This window comes from Amphibalanus amphitrite, unplaced genomic scaffold, assembly GCF_019059575.1.
Source record: "Amphibalanus amphitrite isolate SeventyFive unplaced genomic scaffold, NRLGWU_Aamphi_draft 001674F_arrow, whole genome shotgun sequence".
Lineage (NCBI taxonomy): Eukaryota > Metazoa > Arthropoda > Thecostraca > Balanomorpha > Balanidae > Amphibalanus > Amphibalanus amphitrite.
This window is the reverse complement of record NW_024883167.1, coordinates 101,298-122,345: the sequence shown is the minus strand read 5'-3', so window position 1 is coordinate 122,345 and position 21,048 is coordinate 101,298. Positions and strand designations below refer to the sequence as shown.

Below are 21,048 nucleotides of genomic sequence, written 5' to 3'. Positions count from 1 at the left end.
AATCTTTCCATTGCCATTGTTTGGTGATATATCACCGTACACCACATACAGAGCGCAAACATACAAGTCAATGTTAACCCTCGCCCGCACATGCCATTTTCCATCCTAGAAAGCACATGGGCGGGGGGAGGGGGCATCCTCCGCGGCATTTCGTTCCTGTTGGAGATAGAGCTTCGCGGTAAAGACTAAAAAGATTCTTTGGGAAGAGACGAATCCAATGATACCCAGTTTTACCTTCTCAGGTCAGTCATTGACCTTCCAGGTCAGGTCAAACTAAAAAATGTCGCTGTTTTGTGTCACCGTTGGATATCGAGTGCGCTGCTCATCATATACCGTCGACGATGCCGTTTTGTGGTGCCAAGCCAGCTAGAACCTCTTTGTCACACTATCCGACCAGGTTTTTGCTGCTGAGGTCATTTCAGGTCAAGTTAGGTCAAGGCCAATGATATGTTTGTATGTCTGTGTGTCTACTGATGTGTGCACCGATTGTTTATGTGTCCATATTACATGAGATCATGAAATGAGAAGCTTTTGCCAAAAATACAGTAAAAGAAACTTCACGAAAAGTAAATTCAGCTTGCCTAAAACGTAATGTTTTTAGATGAACTAGGTTGACCTTGAACCTGACCTTGACATCTTAACATCATCGAACAACATGTTCCATGATAGGTGAGAGGTAAGACTGGCAAAAAAGGCCGAAATCAAGTTGTCAAAAGCTCATAAGACCCATAGCCAACGCAGGATATTGGCTATTTGTCATTTGGGTCATTACATGACCTGAAGAACAAGATCATATCTCCAAAGCAAAAACCACAGCAGCTTGAAATTTTCAGTGGCCATCAAGAAAGAATAGAGGAGCAACTATACGAAAAATAAGGCTTCTACCTCTAAAAATGTTGAGTGCAGAGCAGAAAAACTACGTGAGAGGAGCGGGGGTGGCAACCCCCACCCCCTATGCGCGGGCGAGGGTTAAGGTAAACTTATCAACTATCAATGTTAGCATCAAAGGAAGGTAACAATTGCATTTCATCGTTCCTATTGAACAAATGTATTTAAACTCGGTCAGCCATTTTGTATTGATCGCAATATGGTTGCTCTTCCAGGTATATCCAGCACGCTCCGGACCTTCGATACGTGAGCCGGCAGGCGTGGCGCAACCTGACCTCCCTCAAGTCCCTGTGAGTAGATCAATGAAGGCCTGTCGGGTCCGTCGACTTATTACAAAGTCGGTAACGGATGGGGTGGGGATTATTATCGATGGCGGCTCACGCAGCAGGAGTTCAGGTAATCTGTCAACCCGAGCTTCCCTAAACAATAGTTACCTTATGCGTTCTTTGTCTGGTGTTAGTGTAACAATATATTTGGACGTGTGTATTGAGCGTTGGACACTTTTTAAACTGCGCTGTGTCATCCAGGGCCTCGGCTAACATGTTAACTGGTGGGCCAAATGGCCCACCAGTGACCCGAAATGGCCCACCAGCCTCAAAGATTTGGCCCACCAGTAATTTTCCGAAAAATCTAAGTTTTCACATTTTTCACATTTCAAATTGAATTCGCAGATCTTATCGTACATTTTCAGGCTGTAAAGTACCCATCGGTGAAACATATTCTTGTGAAAAAAAACTTGAACCTATTGTTCGCAATATCCTCTTGGGGTAAAAAGTGGACTATAGTACCCGCAACTTAAAAAAAAATCCACCACTTACCTACGTCTTTGCTGTTTGATTTTTACTTCGATTTCCATGTGACGTCACAGTCAAATTGCTGCCATATTTTGTACCATCGATCGATCGAGTGGTTGCAGTCACATAAGCATCTGCCGCAGACCAGTCGGTTACAAGAAAAACTACGAATAAAGAACAGACCAGTTCAGACGGTCGGGGATAAGCCTGCGAGCGATCTCAGACGGCTCGCCGAGAGATACGATATAAGCCAGAGTCAAACTAGAGGTAGTGTCGGCAACTTCCAGGCAATTGAAGTCTGCAAGCGATATTATGCGTCTTCACGACCGGTAGGTATAATGCTTGCAGTCACACATCTGACCAGCCGGACTTTTCGAACCGTTCACAGTCAGCGTTCCAAATATTTCTCATTTGGGCTGAAGATGACACTCAAGAATAAGAATCGAAAATTTTCCACTCTCACATTTTGGGTGGCTAGAATTTTCCACTCAGACACCCAAGAGAAATCTGAAGTTTGGGACATTGTTCACCAGAAGTGTACATAACTTTTTTTTAAAGAAAATATTAGGGTTGCGCAGTGTGCTTGGGCTTTTGAGTCAATTCTTTTCCATGCGACACCAATAGGCTTAATTATCATTTTCAGAGATGTTGGGTTGCTGCTACAACTCCCTTTGGGGCTCCTGCTACAACCCACTTTATATATAAAATTGCACTCGTGCTGTTCACAATTCCTCCCGATCCACCCGACAACGCCCGATCCCGTCCGACCGCTTCCGTATCTCCGACTAGTCGGCGAGCGATCCACTCAGGGCTCGCTGATTTTTAACATCCGGCCGGCCGTAAGTTATCGTCCAAAGGTTTATAATCTGCGTCAATATTTTGTGCAAACTTGTGCGATTTTATGTGCACCCCCGGAGTATTACCACTGAGAGGGTTGTGCTTGTGGGTCCCTACTCCCTAATCTCTCTCTCTTAAGAGTGTGTGTGGGGGGGGGGGGCGGTGTCGAGCTCCGTTTTTTTACATTTTTTTTAATGCCATTCTGACGTTTTTTTTGCAGAATAAAGTGGCCGAAATCTGGGGAGAAATCGAAAATTGGGGGGGGGGGGGGGCTATGGCTACGAAGGTCAGCCCATGTCTCTGCCCAAGTGGCCTACCAGTCAAAATTCCTTAGCCGAGGCCCTGGTGTCATCCTCCATAGAATCTATCAATTGATAGAAGACATTATTAGATTACATAAGCTGGAGACAAGGTGCCGACTGCCGACAATTTGTATGCATTTTTGAGGTTCGTGATCTAGCCAAATCATTGCCTAAGAGTTGCTTCAAAAACATGGCACTGCACACTGCACGGCTTAATCCTGGTAAAAGCTCAATATAAAAGCATGTGTACTCATTCCAACTTTTCCCTAATCAAGAACTTTTAATTCTAAACAACTTTGGAAACAGTCAAAGCTGCTCGACGTGAAGTCAGTTTTTTTTTTTTTGCGCGGCAAGTAAGGCTCTTTCAGTCCGCACCTGTGAAGCATGCTCGGAGCGCCAGTGTTGACTGCACCACGTTGCAAACAAGGTCAGGGAAGTGCATTATCGGGCTCACCATGCCGTTCCGGGATGAATGATGCGGTTCTCGGAGCTCGTGCGTTACCCCGTCCGGAGACGGTGCCTACTGACCCGCCAGGGTCCCCCGAGCGGTAATGGTATTACATCGCCGAACAGAACCTGACCTCAGCTGCCGTCTGACCTCCCACTTTGAAACATACACATATATGAGGCCGACAGAGCCGATTCTGTGTCGCTGTATCCACTGTAAATGCATGAGACGGCCGCAAATACCGTCCCAAGACAGCGCTGAATATGCCCTGGACTGCGATGTGGCGCCGGCCCAAACTGTTACAAACTTGTTGTCGAAATCCGCCGCGACGTTTTCCATTGTAATTCAGCATTATGAAGCAATTACGTATACCTTCGACGCGTTCGTTGCAAACATTCAGGCACCAAAATAGATTTCTGTTCAGCGCAGCTAAACACGATTGAAGCTTAGCAACACATATCGATTGCTATGGTTCTTATGCTCTGTCAACGATCATTGACGATGCAACTCTAACCTACCCCAAGCTTCATACACGTTCGTTTAGACTTACACAAGCCTATCGCTCTCTCTGAAGGCTCACATTAGCGTCGTGTATTCTACGGCTGCTCGTGACAGCCCGTCTCCACCCTCGTCTTTGACAATCTTTCGTTTCTCTTTTTGCCTTCTTTCTTTATTTCTCTGTCCGTCTTCCTTACATTTCTTTGTCTCGCGTTTTATGAACCGACGATCGTCCGTGTCTGTCTCCCGTGTATTTCTCACTTTGTCCCCCCTTTTTTCCTCAACCACCTGCAGTTCTCAATCGTCTTCTATATACAGGGTGTCCAGAAAAAAAGATACCACGGAAATTAAGTCGCATTCATTAACGCACGTGCCGATTTTGTTCCAAATTCATGTGCTTATAGTGCAAGATTTGGCAAAACTCATGAGCACTGTAGTCTGTAATGCGTCGTTGGAAAGTTGTCTGCTTGCCCTCCGAGATGGTCAACATGACCATCAGTCACCTGCAGACTGCTAGTGCTGGAGCTGATCCGCCGTAAGGCCGCTCACATTGAGTGTCTGCTTTGAGGAGCTGCCGCAACTAACCAAAGAGTTTACATGCCACGTGGCACCTGCTGTCTGTTTTGCCATATTTTGGCGAATACAAGCATGTGCCATTTTAAAATGTAAGGTGTTTATTTTCGGAATTACAGCAAAAAATAATAGTATCCGTTTTTCTGGACACCCTGTATGCATTTGTCACTGGTCTCAAGTGTATTTTTCGCCAGTCCCACGCCTTGCTCCGCCAATCTTCAGCGTATCATTCCATTAGTCTCGGATCCTTACGTCAGTCAGTCTTCTTCGTGAAACTGATAATTTATAGTTTGCTGTGGATGAGCACGGAATGCAGGGTTACATGTTGAGAAGCCTCATGCCTCTTAGTTTTGCTTTGCTGTTGAAAGTTTTGAATGTCACCCAAGCCTTTGTGTTACGCTTTTACCAAGTTTTGTAACTTGAATTTGGCCTGAAACGCTGGTAACGGGTTTGACGACTGATGATGACATAATGTCAAAACCCATTTGGTTCATATAACTTCCATTAAAGACCTGTAAGTGGCACCAAAGAGTGACAAGCTTGTTGTGAACTCGTTAACTTTGCTAGCGACTTAGGTACTCGTATTAGGTAGGGGAGAGTGGGGCAAAGCGGCCACCCGGGGCAAAGCGGCCACCCATCGTTTTAGCCCTTCATAGCTGGCGTCAGTTCCAATTTATGGTTTCCAATTATACTTCTCTTCACGGTCGTTCGAATGAGCCAGGCCGGGGTTTCAGGCCCATCACCATTGTTCTGTGAAACACGGAAAAGCATTTCTTGCCAGGTTACCAACTATGTTTACAATTTTTAAATGTTATGTTATTCCATAACCGTTTGGAATTTTTATAAGCGTTCTTGTCCATGCATTGCATGGTTATCGTACATGTATTCTACCAATTGTAATGTTTTTTACCCCACTAATAGCTATAAGCTGGAATATTTTTGTCTCGGACGGTATGCACGGGGCAAAGTGGCCGGGGCAAAGTGGCCACCCCCCAATTGGCCATAAGTTGTTTCCATCTGGATAAAAAACATTATTTATATTTAAATGTGTCGTCATGCATTCATCTTGGCCACTTTTCAGTTGCATGAGTTACCAAAATATGCAATCAAATGTTTTTTTATGAAAATCCTTTCTTTGTTTACCTACAGGTGGAAGATGATAAAGATAAACATCCATCCTCGCTTAACCTTGTCACCATCAAATACCCTAATCGTACACGAGGCAACTATTTTGTCACGGGCGTAGGAACGTCATGAAAAGTGGGTGGGCCACCCTGTCAAGGGGCCTCCTTTTCCAGGGGGCCTCCTATTTTCAGGGGCCTCCAACTTTTGCATCGTCCTGATGGCTGCTTTCAAGTATGACCTCCAAATCTAGCTTCAGAGATCGGGCAGATGTACCCAGAGGCGTAACCGCTTAAGCGAACAGTGCGGAAAGTCCGCACCATTTTTAAAACTTATTTCCCCTCCGATTTTTTTTTTAGAATCTATTTGCCGCAAACGGCGCATGACCCCTGAAAACCCTTACACAAATGTCTTCCTCGTTTCCCAGGTGCCCCCATTAGCTTCATGGGCGCCCTCTTTGGCATATAAGCGCCCTATGTATAGTCATCAGAGACATCCCTATATGTCCCACACCCACAGTCACCCCGTTGTCGCATATACAACCTATTATGGACACTTGAAGGCGCCTCTCTTTGCCACGCCGGTGCCCCTGTTTCTTATGAATGCACCCCCATGGCATTGATCAATTGCAGTCTGCAGACCTCTATTCACTATTGCATGTGGACGCCCATATGGTAGGCCTCAGAGGCACCCCTCTTTCGCATTGAGGCACCCCTATGGGCTTCATAGGCGCCCCTCTATTGCACGTAGGTGCCCTACTGTCTCAGAAGGTCAGAACCGCTCCCCTTTGGCATGCAGACGCCCATCTTTCGACGGAGGAGCCGCCGTGGTTCTTAGAGACGACATGTTGCTCCCAGACGCAGATGGGGCTCTCGGAGTCGACAGTGTGGGACCTTCAGTCGCTGATGAGTGCTCGCCAGATGTGGACCCTCGGAGACGCCGGTATGGGGCCCTCAGAGATGCCGGTATGTGGCCCTTAGAGACACCGGTGTGGAACCCTCAGATACTTCAGTGTGAAGCCCTTACAATTGCTGGTGTGGAGCTATGAATGCGCTGGCGAGGCCGGTACATGGGCATTAGAGCTCAGTGAGAGCTTGTGTGGTGCCTTCATTGGCCTTGTGGAGCCGTTAGACATCAACATGGTGCTCTCAGGAGCCGGTGAGTCCTCAGAGTCACCGGTGTGGGGCCTTCAGAGCTCCGAGATACTGGTGTGGGGCCCTCAGAGGTGTCGGTGTGGGTCCTTCAGATGTAAGTATCTATAGAGCCTTGAGATGCAAAGGTGTGGTGGCCCACAGAGGCGCCGGTGTGGGGCCCCCAGAGCCACCGATATAGGGCCCTAAGAGACACTAGTATGACCCTCAAAAGGCGCCGCTGTGTGGCGCTCATAAACACTGGTGTGGAGCCATCACAGGCGGGTGGAGCCGTTAGAGGCCGGAAAGGGCCCTTAGATGCCTACAAGGAGCCTTCAGAAGCACGCGTGGCACCCTTATGGGGATAAGCGTGTCTACTTAGGAGCCCTTGAGGTTCTCTCATGAGCTCTGTGGGGCCCTACCGAGCCGAAATATGGCCACGGCCAGTTGCCGCCGCATGGCTCTTCGGACTATCATTCTCAGGGGCCTCATCTGCCTAGTTTGAATAGAAGGGCCTCTCAGACAATCAGTCTCATGGGCCTCCTCTGGCTAGTATAAATAGAAGGGCCTGTTAGACCATCAATCCTAGGGGCCTCTTCTGGTTAGTATAAATAGAAGAGTCTCTCAGACCATTAATCTCAGGGGGCTCCTGTGGACAGTATAAATAAAAGGGCCTCTCAGACCATCAGTCTCGGGGGCCTCCCTAGAAAAGTGTAAATGTGGATAGAGGGCCCCCTCAGATTCATTAGGAGTGGACCTCTCTGACTATCAGTCTCAGGGGCCTCTAGCGACCAGTATGAATATAAGAGCCTCTCAGACCATCGGTCTCAGGGGCCTCTTCTGACTAGTTTGGATAGAGGGCCCTCCCAGACCACCGGTTTCAGGGGCCTCCAGTGGCCAGTTATATGAACAGAAGGGCCTCACAGCCATCAGCCTCGGGGGCCTCTTCTGACTGGTGTGAATATGAGGGCCTCTCATACCATCAGTCTCAGGGGCCTCCTCTGCCTAGTGTGAATATAAGGGCTTCCCAGGCCATCAGTCTCAGGGGACTCTTCTGACTGGTGCCGGATTGAGGGACCTCCCAGACCGAAAGTTTTGGGGGTCTCCTGTGGCCAGTATGAATAGAAGGGCCTCTCAGTCCATCAGTCTCATGGGCCTCTTCTGCCTGGTGGGATTATAAGGGCCTCTCAGGTCATCAGTCTCAGGGGCCTCCTCTGACTACAGTGTAGATGGATAGGCCTCCCAGACCATCAGTCTCAGGGGCCTCTTCTGACTATTGAGGGTAGGGGGCCTCGGCTAGACCGCCAGTGTCAGGAGCCTATTCTGACTAGTGTGGATGGAGGGGCCTCCCAGACCACCAGTCTCAGACCTCTGACTGGTGTGGATAGAGGGGCCTCCCAGACCGCCAGTGTCAGGGGCCTCCCCAGACCAGTGTGGATATTGGGGCCTCCTCAGATCCACTAGGGCCTCTCAGGCCATCAGTCTCAGGGGCTTCGACTGACAAGTATGAACAGAGGGCCTCCTTGGATCCATCACGGCCCCTTGGAGTCCGTGCGTGGGGATTCGTGGAACTTATTTTTACCGAGTTTGTTTATTCTGGAAGGTGACGACGTCCTCTCAAATCGAGACGAGGGGCCTCGAGTAAAAAGTGGGTGGGCCAAAACACATGGTTGGCCCCCCACCTCGAAAAGTGGGTGGGCACTTGCCCACCTGGCCCCCCCTGTTCCTACGCCTATGTATTTTGTTTCTCATATCGGGACTTGAGAAGACGCCGGTGGCCGCTTTGCCCCAGGGTATGGGGCAAAGTGGCCAATACACTGTAAAAAAATCTTACAAGCCCCTTGTAGGAAAACCGCTGGCGCAAAAATGAGCATGCAGCGACGTGTAAAAATCGACTCATATTTAGCTAGTAAGAGGGTACAAGCTTGTTTCGTTAGTAAATGACAAGCCCACGCCTGATAAACCGAGCACCCCCGTGTCAGCCCCTCGTTTCGTTATTCGGTACCTCGTTTGAAAACGAGGGCAAAACCAGCAGATCGGTACGCCGATTAGGCTCCTTAGCAGGACTCGCCTGGTAACCCAACCAGCTAGCGCCTGCTATTGCTGCCCAGTAGTAATACTAGCTCAATTGCGTCACCCTCCCCTCTCCTCCTCCCCAGCCGCCCCTCCGACTGGTGGACGACCCGGCCAACGACAGCCACGACAGCGTGCCAACCACGTTACAAAAAAAAAAACACAAAAAATAACGTTTATTACTTATCAGCATACGATACAAAATATATAAATATATACATATTACAATATCATAGTGGAGTGGTGCAAAAGCTGATTCGAGTCACCACCAATAACATTCACAAAATAATACGGTTGCATGAGACACGATCGGGCAGTTCCACGGACTCTGACGCAACGGCACTTACAACAGGCGAGTGAGCAAGTTGATCCTGCCATGTCAGGTACATTGTGCACTGTGCAGGCAATCAAATATTTGCCATACTTTGCAGATTCAAGCAAGTATTTTTTCTGGGCGAGGCTTACCAACAGAAATATCGCTGGCTTCCGGTATACCTTCATGCCTCAGTCTCCCACAACTTTGAGCAACTCTGCAAACAGAAAAGAAAATTAACTGCTGATTTTAAAATATCAGTGAGGATGGCTTTATTATCTACATCAACTGACTTTTGTATAAGATAAATCAATGTGAGGCAATATGACATGTAGCTTACACACTTGGAAAAAAGGCTAGACAGCAACTGAAAGAAAGTCCGTCTTCCAATAGTCGGAATTCAAACGAAACAGTGGCCCACAACGGTCAAGGGGTGAATTCTATGAGGCAACATGTGTTCAGAATATTACAAAATAGATAAAATGTCGCCCATTGCTACGTAAATATCATACAATATAACGTACCTTCAAAATATCCCAGTCCGAGAACTTCACAACGCACCGTGCCACAACACAACCGCACCAACCGCCGGCAGCCGCAGAACTGAACAATGGCGGCCGGAAATGACGGCCCCGCGCCGGAAGTGAAGGACGCGTTTTAGAAGCAGTCTCAGACTCGTCGCTGCTCACCGTAGCAGGGATTTATGAGGCACTACCGAATCAAAGTCGCTTCGCCTCATTCGGCAACACGAAAACCCTACCAGGACTAGTCCGATGATGAGTTTCCGACTAGGTGGCGTGTGCGCAGGATTATATTTAAAGCACGTGCAGGGCGGTGCCTCATTAGCCGACATAATAATAATATGACACGATAATGAAACACGCATGTAACTAGCATGCAACAAGCTTCTGGCGGATTTAATTATGAGACTATGCGTAGTTTTCCGACACAGCGCGAAATCTGTTGATAAGCAGGAAGGGGTGTTAGGGAAGCATTTAAGTTATTAGGTTACCGTTTGTAACCAATTGTTTCACGAGGCCACTCTTTAACTAACAACTCTCAGGCTGATAATGTCCCTATATATAACAGCAAGGTACAATGGACGACCATGTAACCCACTCCTTGTCATAGAATTGGCTCGTGACATTTTTTTACAGTGTATGCATAGGTTTAAAGTTTTGTCAATATCTTTCATATGTGAACGCCTTTGGAAATAAAACGCAGTAGAAATAAAAGGCAACTTAATAGGGATCACATTGGCATAGAAAGAATCTTTCCAAATTTAAAAATCAAGCGTTGGCATCGTGAGAAGCGTTAGGGTGGCCGCTTTGCCCCACTCTCCCCTACTCGTATAACCCTATTAGTGGCAGGCTCCTGGTATACCCCTATTAGTGGCGGGGGGGGGGGCTGTTTACGACCCCCCCTTGATATCTCGAGATCTAACGGGCCGATTTTCAAAATTCAAACAGCATTCGATTTCGCTCAACGTGATCTACATTTCTAAAAAATAAAAATTAAAAAATGTCAACAGGGGGGTAGAGGGGGGTAAAAACGGGCAAATTGCAGATACATTTTAGACTGTTTATCACGGCCAGGTTTCTGAACCAATCCTAACGCAACTTTTGCCGATCGATAGAGAATGAACCAGGAATTCACATGGATCCTAAAAATATGCATTTTCAAAAATCATAGGCGGATACAGATCATTGAGATTGGGGGTACACAAAAAGTATAGTAAATAAGGTTTTTGTTGGTACTGTTTCTAAAAAGGGTGGTAATGGTCTTGTTATGTTACAATTTTCTTATGAGAGAACGACTACAATTGTATTGGTCATGCATAGGCGGTGTCAGGGCACCTATGTTGGGAGGTAAAACATAACCCCCCTTTTTGGACGCCTGGATCCGCCTATTATAGCAAAAACGTGTCAAAAGAGGATGCACAATAACTGTATATGTTATCACATGATACCTTTCATTCACTGTTCGTAAAACTGGTGCAGCATCGTGATCTTCGCCCAAATGACTCGCTTCACGAATAGGACCCCCAATTCCCAGTGCTCTGGAGCCGCCCCTGGTAAAGTTATGAACTTGAAATTTTCAGGGAATAAGCCCAATTTAGTTTTAGGAAAAGTCAGAAAATTTCAGCATCGTAGCTTCCGCGGTTTCGGAGATATTCCCGAAAAACCTGAGGGGTGGATAAAAACAACCCCCCTGCCACTAATAGGGATAACTACCTGCTTGTGTTGCTGTTACAGGCGAATAGTGGGCACGGGCCTGCAGGAGCCGCCGGACTTATCCAGCCTTCAGTCAGAAGACAACATCATGCATATGATGTAAGTTATGCTTATCTGCACTAGTTTTCCTTAACCTGTATCTAAAACAGCTGCACTCTGACGCTATCCTAGCTATAACGGATTTGTCCGCTCCAAACGTTAAGGTGGTGAAGTTGCATCATCATCTTTTGGCCATTCATACCTATATGGCTCAGTTCGTTCACCTGCTCCAGATCCTGGATTTGAATGCAACTGGCAGACATTTTGCGTAAAAATCTGACTTCAATCTACTCGTGTAATTATAAAACTAAAATAACAAAAAAAACTTTAAACGGGGGAGCCTTAGAGGTAGCTGACACAGGGTAGCCCTTACCTTTCAACGGCGATACTCTTTGCTTACAGTTTTCTTACATATAGGGGGACCAATTAATTCAGCACAATTTTGTGATAGGAGACTAACAGGAGACTCCAGCTCTAGCGTTATTGCCCGCAGTGAAACGCTCCCCCGTTTGGCAATGAAGCACCAGCACACGTGTGCCATTAGCACGCGCTGATTTCTTCCCTTCATTTCAGTGACCTGGATGGCAATCAAATCAAGCTGCTGCCAACAAACGGCCTGAGAGTGACTACCGATCAACTGTGAGTGTTCCCCAATTTTGTTTTAGTTTATTTTAACCCTCGCCGGCCGAGGGGGGGGGGGGCGGGTGCCGCCCCCCCATAGGGTTTTTTCGCGATAGCTCCAAACACGCTGGCGATAGAGAGCTGAAACTTGGCATACCTGACCTTTGATCCAAGCCGCATCTTTTGACACCAACCGCATTTTTGGGTCAGGTCAGGTCACTGACCTATGACGTCATAAGTGAACCTCTGCACGGTCTTCAGATGTCGCAACTTCGCAACGCCCTCACTGCCAGAGGAGATGTCACAGGGAAATGAAACTTGCAGGATCTAGAATCCATTATGAGTCCCACAACTTGTATATCTCGGATTTTTCCTAAAGGTCATATGAGGTCAGGTCATTTTCGTGACCTCACCATTATAAGTCAATGGGGAAAAATGAAAACTGCTATTCTGGCGCCGGGAACGATCTCCAACTATCTCAAGCACACAGAATCATGATTTTATGCACTCCTTGCAAGGTTAGGTGCGTCACTTTTGCAATGTTGACCTTGCGTGACGTCATTTATGACGTCATCAAGGTCATATTAGTTTTTCGTCAATAACTCTTGATCAAATTGAGCTAGCGAGTCGGAAAAGCCACCAATGGACTCAGGAAGACCTGCCGAATCGAATGATATGCGACATGACCTCTTTCGACCAACTTCGTGACCTGGGGGTGCTGACCTGACCTTGACCTGAGGTCAACACCCCAAGTTGACCTGACCCGGACAAAAAGTATATCATTCGACGCGCCTGAGCGAGACGAACACGATGCTGCCAAAATCGGCGCTCTGCGACCGTTTTTTGCGAAGTTATTCACCAAAAACTGAACCGTACCTTGGGGCACTTGACCTGACCTCAGAGGTCACCGGTTGACCTAGGACCTTAAAATCGGGTACCAATCTCTGCGTCTCGTAACGGCGCACACGATCGTTTTTTTCCGCGACGCGCTAGCTCCACCAGGGGCGAAACGGCGAGGGGGGGGTCGTACCCGCCCCCCCCTCGGCCGGCGCGTATGTAGAAAACCAATAGGTCCGGCGAGGGTTAAAGCAACTCTTTTTAGCTCAGCATATTTAGGCATTTTTGAGATGATAATCAATATCGATTGGAAAATCACTTATGGTTTTACGCTTTGCTGGGAATGCAACGTGCCTGAAAGTTTTTCGTTATGAATACCCATTTGCTAGGGCCATGTGCAGCAGTACCTTGCTTTTCGACCATGTCGTTTAGTATCCTAATGCTTCATTTTCTCGCAGGTCTCTAGCTAATAACCAGCTGGAATCGATTTCGGCACTGGCTTTCAATGGCTCCCTCATCGGCACAATGTAAGTTTGAAACATTGGATCTGTTGAAACGACGTGAGCGCATAATTTTGTTTCATAAGGTAATGCAGAAAGATATAATTCGCAGTATAACTGGTATTGAAATAATGATAATAATGATTAGAACTATCAAAACGCATCTTATATGCATTTATGTTTCATGCGATTCATTGTAGTATATTTTATCTATTTTTACCTAAGATACGATAAACATGCTCCGAATGACTGGTTCAAGCCCAGTGTCAGTTGAAGTTGCATGCACAATTATAACTAGCAACCACATCCGAACTTTTCGCGGCGAGACGCACTGAATTAGGATGCAGCAATGTCGTAAAGGGCGTGATTCGTGTCACCCAGCCCAGTCGGGATGCGGGTATCACGCGGATAAGAGATCTCAAATCCCAGCGGCTCAATGTATAGCTTACATATCGGCGCTCTGATCCGGGATATTTGTTGGTCTCAGGCCCCAGCCACCAGCCAATGCATGAGTGATTTTGGAGGTGCACAGGTTTTGGCCTCGGTATTTGTTGGACTTATCATGTTATAAGATATATCACTTTGGTTGACTGTAAGATTTATAATTAGTCATTGCACACTTGAATAGTATTAACCCTCGCCCTGGCAGAGGGGGGTCGATGTGAGCCTCCCCCCCCCGAGTTTTTTTTTTGCGATGGCTGCTGAGCCATTAGTCGGATCGTGCTGAGATTTCCAACAGCCTATGGAGCATTCCTTGCGCAGCTTTTGATAAAAAATAATTTTCGGGCCATGTCAGGTCACCGAGCTATGGCGTCATAATAGGTATGTACAACCTCCGTTTTTAACAACATCGTACATTCCGCGTAACTGGGCGTGATCTCATCGACAAGAACGAAACTATTCCGTGTGATTTATGTCAGATTTTGACAGGACATAAATCTTTACATTGTATATTGACCTTTCTAAGGTCAAGCAAGGTCAATGATCTCGCATGTTCACACGATGACCTTTGTGATATGAGCTGTGTTTGGTGGGGTTTCTTGAGGTCCTCAATCCGAATCTGTGGTTCAATTTCCACCTAAACGCTTTCAAAACTGTTCCTTGATCTTTACAAGGTCAACTCAAGTCAATTAGGACCGTTCTCGCCGGCGGCCGGTGTGACCTCCCGTGTTCGCGGGGACTAAGTCACGCCAGTAATAACTTAAATGTGGTCAACAAACATTTTTTCCTGCTCATTCATTGAGAAACACGGTTGTGAAAGTTTCATGTCGCTATTGTATTCGCCATTGTATTCGCTGACGCTATGTAAATTCGCCAATATTAGCTAAGTAACGTGGAAAATTATAGCGTTTCCCCGAAATGTACCTTCGACCTGTCATAACTGGGTCCAATATTAATCTAGGGCTAAAAGAATTTACCACCAATCGCGAGTAATCGTTGAGAGCAACCGCCTGGTCTTTGTAGCGAAGTGCTACGACGCTAAGTTTCGAAACGCCATTGGGGTTGTATCGATCCCCCCCCCCTTGCCAGGGCACATTATAAAAAATGGCTTTGCATAGCGAGGTTTAAAGGGACCCTCCCACCTTAACATTAGATTTGAGTTGAGATAGCCAAAATGGGGTCCCTGGCTCACAATTACCGGTTTCGGCACTCACAACATCGAGAAATGCCTTAAATCGGAAATATTGAATTTCAAAATTGCAGCATTTTGATTCAGAGGGGCTAATGCTTAGGAATACCCCTCTGAATGTGTGACGTCAGCGCTGATATCTAACGATTTTTTAATGTTTGACTAAAACGTTTTGTAGCACGCGGTGGTATATGCTATTTGCGCGCAACATATGCCGCAAACGCCGCACTTCTAAAATAAAGTCGCTAGAAACAGCGGAGATCCCAAAAAAAGTAAACAAAAGTAAAAGTCTAATATCTTGAAAACCGGTGAATATTTTTCGGTGAAATTTGGTAGATATTCGTTTTCGCTCTTTCTGAACCGAGCGACATCACTTTCATGCCAATTCATAAACTTTTTTGAAGGTGGGAGGGTCCCTTTAAGATATGTGACTTAGAAACATGACACTGTCAGCTAAATATTTTTTCATAGATACATAATACACATGTCAGTAGACTTGCTGCCAGACATGTCACTAGTCAGTAGTCACTCGTCATTTTATGCACTGCTATCCCTAAGACGACTTCTTGACTTCTTCCAAACTTGACTTCCTTTTTTTGCATTCGTTTTCCGTACTCGTGCTTGTTTTTTCTGGACTATTTCCCCGAATAAATTTGTTGTTTGCCTGCGCGTCCCAGCATCATCTTACTTTGAGTGCGTTTCCTTGCATAATACCGTTTTTGTGAGCACCTGTGCAGTAAATACAGTAGCCTCTCGCCGCGCCGGCTCAAATCGTCGCGCCAGCAGACACAAGCTCAGCTCTGGCTGTGCGAACGTTTCGCTGTTTTCTGCATCTCCCCGGAACTCGTTTTTCACCCCGCGCCATTCCGGCCCTCCGGTCGGCCCGCCGCGCCGGTCGGTATGCTATGCGTGTCTCCGGTCTATTCGCCGTCGCCGATCGCGGCGGTCCCGGAAGGAGACGGCCCCCGGAGCGGCCGCCCCGGTCGAGCCGTCGATCCCCTCGCTCCACTTTCGAGAGCTGCGGGCGAGAAATGAGCTCGTGATCGTCGTTCCAATGCACGCCGACCGCGGCGAGGTGGGAGTCCTCACCCGCACCGCGGGAGACGGGGCCAAATGGCTGCCTGGAGAGGTCCTCCAGTCTCTGGAGCGGACACTCCAGCTGAGGGGATGGTTAATGCCGTGGAGGATAGGCCAAAGGTGGGCGGAAAAGGAGTAATTGGGGTCACGGCCAGCGACCCAACGGCGATACTGCATCAAGTCGGTCTAGATGCTGCCGGAGGTCATTGTTAAGCATGACGCTTGTTGTGAGCGTCCATGAGTTTATTGGGCATAGGTTCGAGGTCGTCTGTTACTACTCCTCCCATATGCTTTCGAGAGTGCTGAAATTATCGGCGCCGGCTGAGGTTAAATTGCTCATTGTGAGGCAGCAGAAAAAGATACTTGAAACGCTACAAAATCATTTCCCACTTATATCCGTATCGCATTGTTTATTTATTTCGGCTTCATGAATATATCGGCACTCGCAAGGACTAGTAGTGCCAGTTTCAGAAAATGCCCGTCCGTCAAATACCCGTCCAAAGTCCGATATTTTCGTCGACTGGCCGTCCAAAAATGTTCAAGCCAGCCATTTGTCCAAAGATTTCCGAAAATTACGCAATAATTTACACTCAACACTGCTCCAAAAAGTGATTGTTCAATATTGTCCAAATCCTGCTGCTTTTGTCCAACTGCACATTCCGAATTGCACAATGAACAAAATCGGAATACAAGTTCCGATTGGCACCACTTGTTAGGACGTTATTTGTAGAAATGCTGAAACATTCAGCTGGAAAAAATATTTGTCATCTCTAGCAAATCACGCTGCATAAGAAACAGCATAACATGGAAACTACTGAACATCAGATACAGCGGCAAGGGCTTGGGTGATTTATAGTTAGTTTCAATATTGCGGCCGAGCTTTGCATGGTCGTAAGCTGAAGTCCTATGGTCTTCTGAGAAGAATAGTCTGCCTTTGGTACGCTGTCTGATAATATACCGACTTTCGACAAGCCGGGTATCCCTATATCCTGCTATGAAGCACCGATCATGACCATAAATCTCAACCTCCCTCGAAATGGGACATTTCTGAAGACGTACGAGTTTATTTGCATGCATGGGCCTCCACTCGTTCAGCCGGAGCGCGGCAGGCATTGCGCCACAATGGGTGCATTTCCAGGTTATCGCTCTGCAGCTGGGCCATTCAGGTGAACCAAGGCTGGGGCTCTAACTCGCGCCGGCCATTTTCCACGTGAGCGCTCTGTGCTGTGGTGACGGAGAGAGGAAACCTGACCGCACACGGCGACCTCTGACCATTGAACCGGCGTCGTAAATACCGACCCGCAGTGACGCACAAGTCCCGTGTGTAGGAGGAGGGCTGTAAAAGCGTACACTCGTCTATGCGCCGTGTAACTGCTGTATGTTTTTGACTATGTGTCACTTGTATGTACGAAATAATGTGCTTGGCGCTGATGTGTTTTAGAAAGTCTAAAAATTTCACCTCTTATCGAAAAATCACCCTCATCTGCGATGGTAGTTGGGTACTGTCCAACTCCAAAGCCACGTGGAATCTGCACGTGGGTGACCTGACCGGCTGTGGTACATGTCTCCTCAGCCAACTGAACGGAAACCTTCGTCTCAGTCACGTGGACCAGCTGGCGTTCAAAGGTCTCGGCGGACTCCGAAAACTGTGAGTATCCACCGTCAACATCGTGCAATATGTTGTGCATTATAATTGTTATCAGCTGCATGATTGTTTGTTATCAGCTGTCGGGAATTTGCCAATGTTTGGTGCAAAATAAATATGAATGAATGAAATATGAATAATCGGAGTCTGTTCAGTACTGCAATAGCTTACACCCAAAGTGCCGCTCCATGTGCAGTCATGTCATGGAGAGTCAGGCGTTTGACTTCAGCGCAGTGGTCGACCATATTGGTGGCATTTGTCGTTGATCAGAGCCCGATATTACACCACTGGATCGGCAGTATAAGCTGGATCTGGGGAGGGGATTCCGGAACTAAAACTGAGTTCGCGGAGTAGGACCATCATGGTGCCAGATTCTCCGAACGAGACCCCATTCTCAGCGGGTCTGGGAAACGGTCGGCTGTTCACAATCCGCACCAATCGGAACAACGCACATTTGTGGAAAAGCACTCGAGCGCATCGCATTCCGAGATCATGTGCGGCTTACCAGAATGGAACGTTTGTGTAATTCTTGGCAAACCGGTTATTCCGCACATTGATAAGGAAATCGTTGGTGGAAGGTCTCAGGCTTTTACATAGGATAGAGGATAATATCTTTTGATATTTCTTTAATTTTTCACTTTTTATGTCATAGTCTAAAACATTTCATGAAAAATATATGTAAATATAGGTAAGTGTAGAAAATAGCTTGCAAAAAGTCTGCGTTGCACACGGCTTTCGTTCAATCACAAAATTACATTCTGACTTGCCAGTAACGCGTTTGAAAGGATATATATATTTTAATTTGCGTACATTCGCACATGTGTTGGTTAAATGTGAGCCGTAGCACTCTCCCTAGGGAGTTTGCAAACTCACTGATTTCTCAAACTCCCTGTAACATATACATATAGCGTTTGTTCTAAAAAGCCCCTCTGCTATTGGCTCCGAAAAGAAGACAGTGGAACAATAACGCCAGCATCGTTATCCAGCATCCCCAGAACACAATTATCCGAGCGGTCGTTGGGCGCTCGCCCGGGGACCGGCCCTGATGGGGTCCACCCCCCCCCCCCTCGCGCGCTCGGATGTGCCTGTTTATTCGTCCCGTTCCGGCTATGTACACGGAGAAGGCGCCGCGAGACGCCAGGCTACACAGTGTATGTTTGCCGGACGTCCACTTATTGCCAGTAGTGGCGCGGCGAATCGTGGCGCATCGGTGACGATAGCATGGGGACGCGGGGACGGGAATGTGATGCAGGCTGGGCAATGGCTCAGCCTGGGGTGATCAGTGGAGGTTATAGCCGACCAGTTTTGGCGAGGTAGAGAGCGTCGTTTCGCAAGTGGTTCTCGGAGCATTGTCGGATGTTGGCATACTTCAGTGAGTGAGAGTTGATTTCATATTTGAAAATCAAGTAAACACGTTAAGAAAAAGAAAGAGAGGGAGAGAGAGAGAGAAAGAGAGAGAGAGAGAGAGAGAGAGAGAGAGAGAGAGAGAGAGAGAGAGAGAGAGAGAGAGAGAGAGAGAGAGAGAGAGAGAGAGAGAGAGAGAGAGAGAGAGAGAGAGAGAGAGAGAGAGAGAGAGAGAGAGAGAGAGAGAGAGAGAGCATCGTCTCATTAGCGCTCCCGACAATGCCAAGCTTTCCTGTTCAATGTGCCTTTCAGGAACGGAGTAAATTCGCATATCTTCCATCTTTTTCTGCATAGCATTTTCCCAATTTTCGGGTGCACCGCAGTCAAAACCTCATCGCCGCCCAATTCGTAGTCACGCCGACCCGCCTTTATGTAGTCGCCGCCGCCGGTGGCCCGGTCTGCTGTTTGTTATGCCGCTGTTTGTGACAGCAGAGGTCGAGCCACGGAGTGAGAAGGTCGGCCCGACCCGTCCAATACTCTGTGGTATCCTGGCGCCCCACCGAAGGACTAGTCGCGGCCAGCACTTAGCTAAATGCGTGAACCTCGCTCTGCCGAACAGGCTGGTCCCCTCTGCTTCCTCCTATCGGGTGGTGGTTGCCATAGCAACACGGCGTTGGCTGCTGACTGGTGAATACAACGGCATGCGACACACAGTGTGCAAATTCCTCGCGCTAATGCCATTGAGTGCCGTCAATGGACGACGCGTCCAGCTGAGCTCACCGCTCACGGCCGTCTACTCGGCACACTCCTGCATGGGGGAATATTCCGGTGCTTAGGACCCGCGTGGTGACAACGGAGGTTTATCACAATGTGAGCGGGTAGGCGTCTATATGCCAGTGGCGGATCCAGGGGGGGGGGGCTGCGGGGGCTGGCAGCCCCCACCCAAGGAAAACTGGCGCCACTGCGCCGAAGGCGCAGTGGCGCCAATTTTCAATTCGCAACTCTTCGGAGTGCCGCATACTAGGACTAGGATGCAAAAATCAGTCGAATAACGTCGTTTCAGTACGCTCCGCACCGATATTTCCAATCGTGTGGTGTCACTGTACATACTGATCCTGGGCGCCTCTTGTCAGGGCCACTGGGCGCCAATATTTCAGCGCCAATACGATGCGACTATGGCGCCCATCCGGGGCGTGGCGCCCAATTATGACCTGCAGCCCCTCCCCAGTGAAAATCCTGGATCCGCCACTGCTATATGCACAGCTTGTGAGAGTTCCATTGAGCATGTTGCATGCGTATATGTCACAACGATCTCACACATAAAAGAAGCAAAAAAAAAAAAAGAAGATACGAGTGGAGCATGCATGAATGATGTTGGCTGACAAATCAACGCTTGGCGCTAGCCAATCAATTATCAAATCAAGAAATGTAACAGAAGTTGAAGTGCCAACAACAATTGTTGGCTGTTGCACAGCTTTACCTTCTTATACGTTACTTTCTTATATGAGCTCTATTATAGTTTGATTTCTGACATCGAAAGAAAGTAATAACAAACAGCACTGGGCAACGACGATGACCTCCAAAGTCTGAGCGTCCTAAAAACACAAATCATCGAAATGACTATGACAGTTCCCCTAGTCGTTGGATATAGGTAGATAAGTCCAAGACCGTATAAACCGGTCGGCGCGGGATCGGCCTTATCGAACATAACGCAGCTAATGCGAAACCGTTTACGCTCGAGAGGCTTGTGACTGCTCTCAGCGCTATTGCTTACTGAGCAGAAGACTGCGCTAATGATTAGCTGGCACTTATTGATCTGCTATAATGGCTTCTGTTGATGTCAAAACCAATGGAATAAGTTCGTTGTAATTTCCGGCACGTATGTAAGTACGTATACATACAGCGCAATTGGTTGCATAAAGGGGAGCTGCGTGATGCATAAGAAAGGTTGAATTGAAATATAAAAGTGTCTTGTCTTACAGCAGTATCTAATTACCTCCATACTGGATTCGGGTGAATGTTCAACATGCACATTGCACGTGATCTGTGCTCACACGAGGAGCATGCATGAAGTTGCAACACTGATTCAGCTGTTCAATCGTTTAGCTGCAACCATCAACAATGCCACCCTCTGTAAGCTACT

The 21,048-nt window shown here is 47.5% G+C and overlaps 1 protein-coding gene across 1 annotated transcript in view; it reads left to right on the top strand.

The window, feature by feature from the left end:
• The first annotated feature begins 1,105 nt into the window (after positions 1 to 1,105).
• The window catches only part of LOC122374564 (lutropin-choriogonadotropic hormone receptor-like), a 31,549-nt gene continuing 11,606 nt past the window's right edge, over positions 1,106 to 21,048 (top strand). Inside the window, exons 1-5 of the mRNA XM_043353376.1 lie at positions 1,106 to 1,178; positions 11,234 to 11,311; positions 11,825 to 11,890; positions 13,168 to 13,236; positions 17,490 to 17,564. Coding sequence (XP_043209311.1) covers positions 11,301 to 11,311; positions 11,825 to 11,890; positions 13,168 to 13,236; positions 17,490 to 17,564 — 221 coding nt within the window. The 5' untranslated portion in view covers positions 1,106 to 1,178; positions 11,234 to 11,300. The remainder of the gene's footprint in view (positions 1,179 to 11,233; positions 11,312 to 11,824; positions 11,891 to 13,167; positions 13,237 to 17,489; positions 17,565 to 21,048) is intronic.